The sequence below is a fragment of the Mustela nivalis genome (genome assembly GCF_964662115.1).
Source record: "Mustela nivalis genome assembly, chromosome: 4".
Lineage (NCBI taxonomy): Eukaryota > Metazoa > Chordata > Mammalia > Carnivora > Mustelidae > Mustela > Mustela nivalis.
The window spans coordinates 27,663,653-27,675,501 of NC_139023.1; the positions used below are offsets into that span (position 1 = coordinate 27,663,653).

Below are 11,849 nucleotides of genomic sequence, written 5' to 3' on the forward strand. Positions count from 1 at the left end.
CCATGTTGATGCAAAAGTTGGGTATTCATCCTTTCTGATGGAGGCATAACACTCCATAGTGTATATGGACCACATCTTCCTTATCCATTTGTCTGTTGAAGGGTATCTTGGCTCTTTCCACTGTTTGGCGATTGTGGCCATTACTGCTATGAACATTGGGGTACAGATGGCCCTTCTTTTCACTACATCTGTATCTTTGGGGTTTTCTAAACTTTAAAAAAAAAAAACTCTTGGGACGCCTGGGTCGCTCAGTTGGTTGGACGACTGCCTTCGGCTCAGGTCATGATCCCGGAGTCCCGGGATTGAGTCCCACATAGGGCTCCCAGTTCCACGGGGAGTCTGCTTCTCTCTCTGACCTTCTCCTCGCTCATGTTCTCTCTCACTGTCTCTCTCTCAAATAAATAAATAAAATCTTTAAAAAAAAAAAAAAACTCTTTACTAGATAATATTCACTTATTTTTGCTTGCTGGAAAGCTGTTAAAACTTTTCCAAAAGGGAAAAATTCTTAATAATATGGGCTTGGGGTGCCTGGCTAGTCAGTCAATAAAACATGTGACTTTTGATCTTGGGGTTGTAAGTTCAAGCCCCGTGTTGGGTGTAGAGATTACTTAAAAAGAAATCTTTTAAAAAGCCCTTAAAAAAAACCTCACCACCACCAACAACAACTCCCGCCCCTGCCAAAACCCAATGTAGGTTGACCCTAGAAAATTTAAAAAATTTTCCATTTGACCATATATTTCCTTTCTCCCTCGCTCCCTCCTTTTTCTCTTCCTTCTTTCCTGCCTTCTTGCTTTCCCTCTGCCCTCTATTGCCTCTTCATCCTTCCCCAGATGCTTATCAACAAGGACTTTTTATTAGATTGTGTTATATTCTTCTTTCCATACAAGAGAGAAAGAAGCCATGAGTTCCCTCTGACAGCATAGTTCCTGATTGCTTTGTCTCCTGGTCGGGGAAGTGGCAACGCCTCATTCTCTTACCACCCATAACCTACCAAAAAGGTCTATGGCGTATCCAGAGTTTAGCATGATCCGTGGCACCATTCCTTCTCAGGAGTTGGGTTGATAGAAATGTCTGCAACATCACAATACAACAAGGATGTTTAAAAAATCTCAGGCAATGGGGCGCCTGGGTGGCTCAGTGGGTTAAAGCCTCTGCTTTCGGCTCAGGTCATGGTCCCGGGGTCCTGGGATCGAGCCCCGCATCGGGCTCTCTGTTCAGCGGGGAGCCTGCTTCCTTCTCTCTCTCTCTCTCTCTCTGCCTGCTTGTGATCTCTCTGTCAAATAGATAAATAAAATCTTAAAAAAAAAAAAAAATCTCAGGCAAGCCTTAATGTAAGACTAGTAATTTAACTATCTATCCAGTCCTCAATAAACAATTTCTCACGTCTATCACACTCATGGCAAGCTCGTTTTCTCCCTGCAGAGTGAGTTTCTCCAGCTTACATCTGTTTCATGAATGGTGGGTGATGGATAGAACCACATTCGATATGTGAAATAAAAATGTCCTTGTTTCTTTCTTTTTTTTTTTTTTGTTTAAAGATTTTATTTATTTATTTGACAGACAGAAATCACAAGTAGGCAGAGAGGCAGGCAGAGAGAGAGAGAGAGAGGGAAGCAGGCTTCCTGCGGAGCAGAGAGCCCGATGCGGGGCTCGATCCCAGGACCCTGAGATCATGACCCGAGCCGAAGGCAGCAGCCCAAACCACTGAGCCACCCAGGCACCCCAATGTCCTTGTTTCTTGATGATCTCCCACTTTCTAATTGCTGCTAGGGAGAAGAAAGAAGTCATGGTTATTGATCCCTCAGGAACTACGTATTACAACTGGCTGTTCTGCATCTCTTTACCTGTTATGTACAATTGGACTATGGTTATTGCAAGGTATCTATCTATTTTTGTGGATCTTGACCTGCTTCGGGTTTCTAAGTTACCTGACTTAACAGTTTGGTCAAGGGCTTTTGGGGACGTACCTCTTTTCTCCACCACAGGTTGTAAAGAGAGGTTATGTTATTCTCAATGTGTTTTCCTAAGATCAGGAGTAGGTGCTTTGCTTCTCAATATACTTAGAAATCCAGTACTGGACTGGGAGTGAGAGGACCTTTTTAAACTTTTGATTGCTGAACTATGTCATTAGAATTTTGGGAGAAACTTAGTTATTTTGTTTATGTACTTTTCAGACTGTAAGAAAAACATGTTGCCAAGAGTGGAAAAAGATCAAAGACCTACGTTGTCTTAGAGCAAGATGTGTTTCCCAAGCGATTTTTCTATGGTTTTCTGTCTTTTAGACAGTAAGCATCTTGGCCATCCAGAACGAAGCACAATTCCTTGACGCATTTTAGGGACAGATCGTAAGAACCTGGTTATCAATGTGTGGGACCCATTGTATTTTGACATTGGCTTGAGACTATTTATTTTTTTTTGATGTCTTCACAATGTGAACTATTGTAATGGAAAGAATGTTGGAATTCAGAAGCAGGAGAAAACCAAATCCATCTGCCCATATTCAGAAGAGCCATGGTTAATTAAATGGGCCTACAGCCCCTCTTAGTCTTAGTGCATCATATCTCTTACCATGATAAAAAATTATGCAGAGAGAATGTTTACTTAAACTTGCCCCCTTTTCATTTTAATCACACAAGTTTTTCTTTTACAGAGCATGCTTTGAGGAACTTCAGTCTGATTACCTAGCATATTGGGTCATTTTAGATTACATATCTGATATAATCTATCTTCTTGATATGTTTGTACGAATAAGGACAGGTAAATATGTTCAGCTTTGGATATTTTGTAATTTTGTGCTTTTATCTCTATGGTATGATTTGAAATTTTGTAATTCAAGTATTCTTTGAAATAAACTCACAAAAATCTGTTTTAGAGGAAAAGGCACTGTTGAAAGCAAGAGTACCATATACCTGCCCACAAGCTTAGGTCACTACAACCGATTCACTTAATTAGGCAAACTTTGAATGTGGGTTGGTGGCTTTTCCCCCATTAACTTGTTCATTGGGTTAGAGCCATGGGAGAGGAATAAAGAGAAGAAAAATGTTCTTCCAGCTCTGTGGGGAAAGGGTAATTGTTCCCTAACAGAGAGATACTATGAAGACGCAAGGTAGGGGGGGATGTCATTGTGCCCAACAGAGCGGTACTAGAATTTTTTTAAAAAATATAGAATCTTTTTTTAAAAAAATATTTTATTTATTTATTTGACAAAGAGAGATCACAAGCAGGCAGAGAGGCAGGCAGAGAGAGAGGAAAGGAAGCAGGCCCCCTGCTGAGCAGAGAGCCCGATGTGGGACTCAATCCCAGGACCCTGAGATTATGACCTGAGCTGAAGGCAGAGGCTTAACCCACTGAGCACCCAGGGGCCCCTGTACTAGAATTTTTGTAACAGTACACAAATACTTAATTCAACTTTGGGGTCCTGGTGGGCGTCGTTGACCAGGGAGTAGGGTCTGATAACTTCCCCCTTAAGTATTCTTGTTCAGTGGGTATAACTTACCGTTTCTATGCTGCGCTCTGTGTTCCAAGGTAACCGCTGTGCAGAGAATAGCATTTAAGAATCATTCCAGGGGCACCTGGGTGGCTCAGTGGGTTAAGCCTCTGCCTTCAGCTCAGGTCATGATCTCAGGGTCCTGGGATCGAGCTCCACATCTGGGCTCTCTGCTCCGCAGGGATCCTGCTTCCCCCTTTCTGTCTGCCTGCCTCTCTGCCTGCTTGTGATCTCCGTCTGTCAAATAAATAAATAAAATCTTAAAAAAAAAAAAAGAATCATTCTATAAGACAGGGACACGCTCTAAACATCAGTGTGCTGGAGCAATGCTCCCATTGTTATGTCCTATTCACAGCTCTGGTAGCCGGTATAGGAAGAGGAACAAATTCTTCCTCGGGTGAAATGTATCAGCATGCTGACATTCAAGGCCCACTGCAGCAACACAGGAGAAGGGAAGATCCCAGATGACTAAGGAAGCCGGGGGGACAAAAAGGAGAGAGAAAACAAACCTCTGAAGGACACTTATTCTTCACAGTGAAGGGACAAGACAAGAATACACATAATGGGCAGTAAGGCGGGTGCCCAAACTTCAAGGGTTGGGCTGGAATTCTGACAAGAGAGTGGTGTGAGGCGTTAGGCACAGTGTGAGGGTGTTTGCAAAAATTTCCAAGAACGCTGTTTGTAGAAGGAATCCTTTCGCTGGGTAGAGATACTGGCACTGGAGAGATTTGTGTACATGCAACATAAGTATGTGAAACATATAAGCTTTCACTTTTACACTTACAAAGTTTTTTTTCTTACAAAGTTTTATTTCTTCAAAAGATTATTTTCCATAGCTATATGTTGATCAGTACCCATATCTTATTACATTGGTAAAAGCATGTATATTGGGGGACGCCTGGGTGGCTCAGTGGGTTAAGCCGCTGCCTTCGGTTCAGGTCATGATCTCAGGGTCTTGGGATCGCGTCCCACATTGGGAATCTCTGCTCAGCAGGGAGCCTGCTTCCCTTCCCCTCTCCCTGCCTCTCTGTCTATTTGTGATCTCTCTATGTCAAATAAATAAATAAAATATTTTTTTTAAAAAAGCATGTATATTGGAAATAAAATCTTTTCAAAATATATTTATTTATTTATTTATTTATTTTAGAGAGTTAGAGAGAGTAAGTAGGGGAAGGGGTAGATGGAGAGAATCTTCAATTTGCGCTGAGCGCAGAACTCAGTGCAGGACTCAGTGAGGGCTCGATCTCATGACCCATGAGATTATGACCCATGAGATCATGGCATGGGCCGAAACCAAGAGTCAGGTGCTTAACCAACTGAGCCACCCAGGCACCTCTATTGGAAATGAACTCTTGTTTTCAACTCGGTGGGTTATTTTAGAAATATTCATAATGGCGTAAAAATGAAAAAAACATTAAATCATTGTGTTTTTTTCTTCTATTTTAGGTTACTTAGAACAAGGACTGCTGGTGAAGGAAGAGACTAAGCTCATAAAGAAATATAAATCTACCTTGCAATTTAAACTTGATTTTCTTTCAGTGATACCCACTGATCTGCTGTATTTTAAGCTGGGGTGGAACTATCCAGAAATTAGATTAAACAGACTGTTAAGGATCTCTCGAATGTTTGAGTTCTTCCAGAGAACAGAAACCAGAACGAACTTCCCCAACATCTTCAGGATTTCCAACCTTGTCATGTATATCGTCATCATTATCCACTGGAATGCATGCGTGTACTTCTCTATTTCCAAAGCTGTTGGATTTGGAAATGATACATGGGTGTATCCTGATGTTAATGATCCCGAATTTGGCCGTTTGGCTAGAAAATATGTATACAGCCTTTACTGGTCTACACTGACTCTGACTACAATTGGTGAAACACCGCCCCCTGTGAGGGATTCCGAGTATGTCTTTGTGGTGGTTGATTTCCTAATCGGAGTGTTAATTTTTGCTACCATCGTTGGTAACATAGGTTCTATGATTTCCAACATGAATGCTGCCAGAGCAGAATTTCAAGCAAGAATCGATGCAATCAAGCAGTATATGCATTTTCGAAATGTAAGCAAAGATATGGAAAAGAGAGTTATCAAATGGTTCGACTACCTGTGGTCCAACAAAAAAACAGTTGATGAAAAGGAAGTCTTGAAGTATCTCCCCGATAAGCTGAGAGCAGAGATTGCCATCAACGTTCACTTAGACACTTTAAAAAAGGTGCGTATTTTTGCGGACTGTGAAGCTGGGCTTTTGGTGGAGTTGGTCTTGAAACTGCAACCCCAAGTCTACAGTCCCGGAGATTACATTTGCAAGAAAGGGGATATTGGACGGGAGATGTACATCATCAAAGAAGGCAGACTCGCTGTGGTGGCCGATGACGGAGTCACTCAGTTTGTGGTACTGAGTGACGGCAGCTACTTTGGTGAGATTAGTATCCTTAACATTAAAGGCAGCAAAGCCGGCAATCGAAGAACAGCCAATATTAAAAGTATCGGCTACTCAGATCTGTTCTGTCTCTCCAAAGACGACCTCATGGAAGCTCTGACTGAGTACCCGGACGCCAAAACTATGCTAGAAGAGAAGGGAAAGCAAATCTTGATGAAAGATGGTCTACTGGATATAAATATTGCAAACGCTGGAAGTGATCCCAAAGATCTCGAAGAGAAGGTCACCCGAATGGAGGGGTCGGTAGACCTCTTGCAAACAAGGTTTGCTCGGATCCTGGCTGAGTATGAGTCAATGCAGCAGAAACTGAAGCAAAGACTAACCAAAGTTGAGAGATTTCTGAAACCACTCCTTGACACAGAATTTTCAGCTCTTGAAGGATCTGGAGTTGAAAGCGAGCTCCTGGACTCCACGCAGGACTGAAAAAGTGGTCACTAACAAGGACGTGCCTCATGATCCTTTCGGGGGTAGGATTAAGCGACTCTAAATTGGAAGAAGAAGAAGAAGCTGGGGCACTTTTTCTGTAAGGGGAGTGTGCTCAGGTGGAGGGAACAAGGCCCACACACTCCCCTGTGAGGTAGTGGGATTCAAGGATTGTCGTCCTTAAGATTTTTCAGAATGGATAACGTTTTGCAAAGATAGAGAAGGATTAACTTGTCAGTATCTGTGTCTTCTGATTTTTTTCATGTATGCTCCTTTTATGTAAATATTCTTTATAAAAGTGAACAAGTACTCCTCAGTTTCAAGCAGTTTACACTGTGGAGGAACAACTGGGAATTCCCAGGGACATCGTGTCCCGGATACCAGGTTAAAAAGAATTAGAATGTAATAAACTAAAATAAGTCACAAAGCTGGAGTGAATATTGTTTATTTGATAATTTAGTAGGGAGTTTAGGATCTGTTAGAGCTTTTTAAGGTCTTTTAATCTCCTTTAGGGTCATTTTAGTCTCCTTTAGGGTCATTTTAAGGACACTAATCCTTGTAGTCTAGGACTTAGGAAGGGTGGTGAAGAGAGAACTTCTCACGATAAAAGTGTGACAAATCAGACTTTGCATATCTATGCTTATATATAAATATGTAACATTAAAAATCATAAAATGGAGGCGCCTGGGTGGCTCAGTGGGTTAAAGCCTCTGCTTTCAGCTCAGATCATGATCCCAGAGTCCTGGGATCGAGACCTGCATCGAGCTCTCTGCTCAGCAAGAAACCTGCTTCCTCCTCTCTCTCTGCCTGCCTCTCTGCCTACTTGTGATCTTTGTCTCTCACATAAATAAAATCTTTAAAAAAATATTTTAAAAAATCATAAAATGTAGGAATGTTTTATAACGAATTTTTTCTTTCAAGATTTTATTTAAATTCAAGTTGGCTAACATATACGGTAGTATTAGTTTCAGCGGTAGAATTTAGTGATTCATCAACTGTGCTCGTTACAACAAGTGCCCTCCTTAAAGCCCATCGCTATTTACCCCAGCTCCCCACCCACCTCCCCTACAGCAACCCTCAGTTTGTACTTTTATGATAACTTTTTCAGATTCTCTGATTATTAAGGCCTGATAGCAAGGACTACTATCTTCCTTATCTGACTGGCCAGCAATAAAAAAAAAGGTATAAAAATAATTCCATTGCTGGATGATTAACAAAAAAAATTGTTGTAATGTCCGGAAAGGAGGTGTGTAAGTTCTATGAACCAGCGCGGGCATCATCAGGCAACTTTCTAGAAATTCAGAATCTCAGACCCTACCTCATGACTACTGGATTAGGATCTGCTTTTTAGCAAGCCCCCTGGGTGATTCATACCTACATTAAATCTTGAGAAGCACCCAACTAGAGAGCCAGGAAAGAGTTAATGGGATTGTTCTAGAAATTTCAGAAAAGGGTACTGTATGACAGGTGTGTGGTTGAGAAAGACTTTGCTAATCAATCATATAGCTTTCTACCACTGAACCCAGATGTGGTTTAAAAAAATCTTAGCAGAGGTCACTGGAGTTGATATAAAATTTCTATCTCTGCCTATAATAATATGACTTAACATGGCATCTTGTTAATTTGACATTTCAGATATTTCTGTGGTCCTTGATCAGTGTATGCCTATGGTAGACTGTATTCTGTTCTACCAAAAAAAAAATATTCATTGAACTGCATATGGTATTTGCAGTCTCATGTTGGCATTTTTTTTTAAAAAAAGATTTCATTTATTTACTTGACACACAGAGAGAAATCACAAGTAGGCAGAGAGAGAGAGGAGGAAGCAGGCTCCCTGCTGAGCAGAGAGCCGACACAGGGCTTGATCCCAGGGCTCTGGGACCATGACCTAAGCCGAAGGCAGAGGCTTTAACCCACTGAGCCGCCCAGAGGCCCCTCATGTTGGCATTTTTCGTTTCATCTATTCAGTAACAGCTAGCAAGTATTTCTTCCCTACAGAGAAAGTGACTAATTCTGGAGTGTAATTAATACACAACATGATTTCTGCCTGAGACAACTGCTTCTTCTTCTTCTTCTTCTTCTTCTTCTTCTTCACACACATTTTATTCTTTGTTCCGTGTGTTGCTTGTTATAAAAACCTCTAAGACACTGTAAAGAGCCTTGATCTGCTAAGATAGGAATGAGTAAGGGTTACATACCTGTCTCAGGGCCTGGGTCCCAAGCAGAGCAACCCCAGTCAGCCCCCAGGAGGGTGGGTACTTTGAGTCTTACTTCAGCTAGAGACATCCAAGCATTCTGATTTCATGAACTCTGACCCGCAGCTCTATGACTCTTTCTGATGCTTATATTGGATAGGGGACAGATTTTTGATTCAAAGACTGGGAGTCAGGACGGCTTAGCCAACTCCTTTTCCAGAAGCCTTCAGGTGGAGGCTCTGACAGGTGGTGGCAGGGTTCTAGTTCAGACGAGGGAGGGCTGGTTGAAATTTGAGTATCTTTAGTAATTGCGTCTGAGAGCCGATGAGAGAGAATTCTGGGACTCTGATGGCAGATCAATGAGGGAGCAGGAACCCAATCAGCTAGTCTTCCCAGTGTGTCTGATAAGTATTTACTCTGTGCCCCCGCAACTCTATTATAATGTAATGTTCTTATAGGAGTAGATCTCTCAAAGTTTTGCATAAATCTTAAAAAACAAAAAACAAAAAACTACTTTTCCTACTTGAAATATGATGTGATTCAACTTTTTACCATTAGGCGGCAATGTTGGTCTACAATTACAACCTTCAAAGCTTGAAATTTTCTTCACAGAAATTATAGGTAGTAAAATCAGAGCTCTCTGGCAATAATGGGCATTTTTTTTTTCCCTAAAAAGATTTCCAGAAGATTTTAGCATGGCACACTCTATGCAAGCCTAACATTAAAACATGATCAAATAAAATTTAGTATGCAAATTGAATGGATAAAGCAACAAGACAGATTGAAGCATTGTAGTATTTCTTAATTTCAGAGAGTTTCACAAAGCAATAATGACAGCTACATTACAAGAAGCTTTTTGCCACTGTGTAAGGTATGTATTAGAGGTAGGCAAAAGGAATAAAAAAGGAGGCAAGCAGCACTTATATTGAAATTCGGGTTACGTTTTTATTTTTTTAAAAAGTCCATTGCTTTAAAAAGTTTGGCAACTACTGGTCTGTGTGTGTGTGTGTGTGTATATATATATATATATATATATATACACAAAATTTAAAAATATATATTTTATTTATTTACTTGACAGAGAGAGAGAGATTACAAGTAGGCAGAGGCGGGGTCGGGGGGAGCAGGCTCCCTGCTGAGCAGAAGGCTCAATGATGTGGGGCTTGATCCCAGGACCCTGAGATCATGACCTGAGGCAAAGGGAGAGGCTTAACCCACTGAGCCACCCAGGCCCCCCTACTGGTCTGTTTTAACAGTTTTGGAAGTATGCCTGGGTAAAACACTGCCAATTAAGGTATTCTTCCCATGACTACAGAAATAGTATTTTTGGATGTCTTCATTTTATAGACTGTTTGGAATATAAAATACCAAAGAGCAGGCTTACAGACTCAAAAGAAAAGCTTGCTATTCCCAGAGCTAGTTTATTTCTAGGTGAAAGGAGAAAGTGGGAAGTGGGACGTGCACGGAAAGGAAACCAGAGAATATAGAAAATGCAAAAAGACTCCAGAGAACATCGAATTCACGACTCCTCATTTTACAAATACAGAAATGATGATCAGACAACATTAAAATTGGTGAGGCTATTGAAACTTGAAGTAACAGTGAGAATTATTACCACATGTTGGAGAACCAGATGCAAATATTTGCTAGAGCCAAGGTTCCTAGGTGTAGTCACTACAGAAAATTGGCCACACATAGAACATGAGATCATTGAAGACAACTTAAATGCCCATCGAGAGGAAGCTAGTTACATAAATTGGAACCTGTTCATATAATGGAATACTATAAATGTTTGAATAGTAACAAGTAACACCTAGTGATTAGTTTGTGTTGGGCATTGTACAAGGACTTTCTAGATGCACTTAATCCTCAGGATAACGTATAAGACAGGTTCCATTGTGTTTTCTATTTAAAAGGGAGGCATAGAGAGTTAAAGTAATTTGCCCAAGGCTCCTGGGAAGGAAGTGGTAAACTGATCTTTGAACCCAGATACTGAGGCTTCAGGGTACCTGCTCTTAATGCTGGCATTTGTGCTGAATTTGTGTGTACACACCATCCCTTCCACACAGAATTCACAAACATACCACACAATCCTGTGTGGTGTTTATGAATCTGTACCTCTGATATGACCGTTTAATAACAGGTATGGGAAGGATAGCAGGAATCAGAACCGTGCTTGGACTTGTGGGGCTGGAGGGCATGGGATTCGAGGAGAGGGACACATTCAGCGGACTTCAGCTGTCACTGTTGTTTCATATTTTCAACAGTCTGAAGGAAATAAGCCCAAATGGTAAGGTCTGACAAACGTAGGTGCAGATATAGGTAGTCTCTATAATTTTGGTATACACGCCCTATCGCAAATGAAGAAGAAAAGAGGAGTGGAGGAGGTAAGTATAAATCCACACAGCTGGTTTAGTGACAAAGCCTGGACCTTTGACCCTTGGTTCAATGTTAACTTCACTAAAAGGTTGTACTTGATTGCTTTCTACGCAGACCAAGCTGAGTGCTTTATGGGGCTCCACTTGGTGATAACGTGTCTATTCTCTGTTATGTTTTCACTTTAGTCGGTCTGCATATTGAGTAAATTCGAGATAATACTTTCTAGAATTACACACTTCAGGTCTGGCTCTTGGTTTCCTGATGAGTTAGAGGTGAAAGAATGCATTTTTTCACCAATGCAGCCCTTTGGGGTTCTGAAAATAGCAATTTGCCACAAAATGACTCACTAGCCTGACAATGTTGCCCCTTAAAAAAGGGTTGATATTGGGTTTCTTGTCAGAGCGCCATTTTCTCCTCTTTTAAGTTAGGTTCATTTTTGTTCTATCTGGGCTGATCCTAGCCAGTTGGGCTTAGTCCAAGAACCTACTTGAGTTAGTTCTTCAGATATCTGTGAGCCTGTTTCCTGGGTTTGTCGCAAAGGTTCACGATGCCCAGGGGCACAGTATTCCGATGGTGCCCAAATCCATGGTCTTCCATGATACCCTTCAGTGACCTTGTTGCTTATTCTCAGCATAAAGAGTATCCAATGAGACACCCAGGGCACAAGGCATGAACGTTTGCCTACCATTAGTCGGAGGCTCTAGAACAGGAGTGCAATTTTTTCCCACTCATTTTTGAACAATAATTCACTCCCCCTACTTCTTTTGTTTGCAAAAACTACTAATAATTAATATATCTACATTATAGGTATTTCCACTGCTCCATTCACATTTAATTTCAAAATTCCCCAAAATATGAAATATATAAAATTACCAATAAGGTATGTATGCCACAGTAAAAAGTGACATGAAAGAGACCTCAATTATA

At 41.1% G+C, this 11,849-nt stretch overlaps 1 protein-coding gene across 5 annotated transcripts in view; it reads left to right on the forward strand.

Annotated features, from left to right (window-relative positions):
* Nucleotides 1-6,775, forward strand: part of CNGA1 (cyclic nucleotide gated channel subunit alpha 1) — a gene marked incomplete at its 5' end in the record, with an annotated part of 48,803 nt that extends 42,028 nt beyond the window's left edge. For 4 of the 5 annotated variants that reach the window (XM_082728375.1, XM_082728373.1, XM_082728376.1 and 1 more), the window contains 3 exons: nucleotides 1,771-1,878; nucleotides 2,651-2,757; nucleotides 4,934-6,775. In XM_082728375.1, coding sequence (XP_082584501.1) covers nucleotides 1,771-1,878; nucleotides 2,651-2,757; nucleotides 4,934-6,348 — 1,630 coding nt within the window. In that variant the 3' untranslated portion in view covers nucleotides 6,349-6,775. The remainder of the gene's footprint in view (nucleotides 1-1,770; nucleotides 1,879-2,650; nucleotides 2,758-4,933) is intronic. The other variant, XM_082728374.1, reaches the window with a different exon arrangement.
* Nucleotides 6,776-11,849: the final 5,074 nt, after the last annotated feature.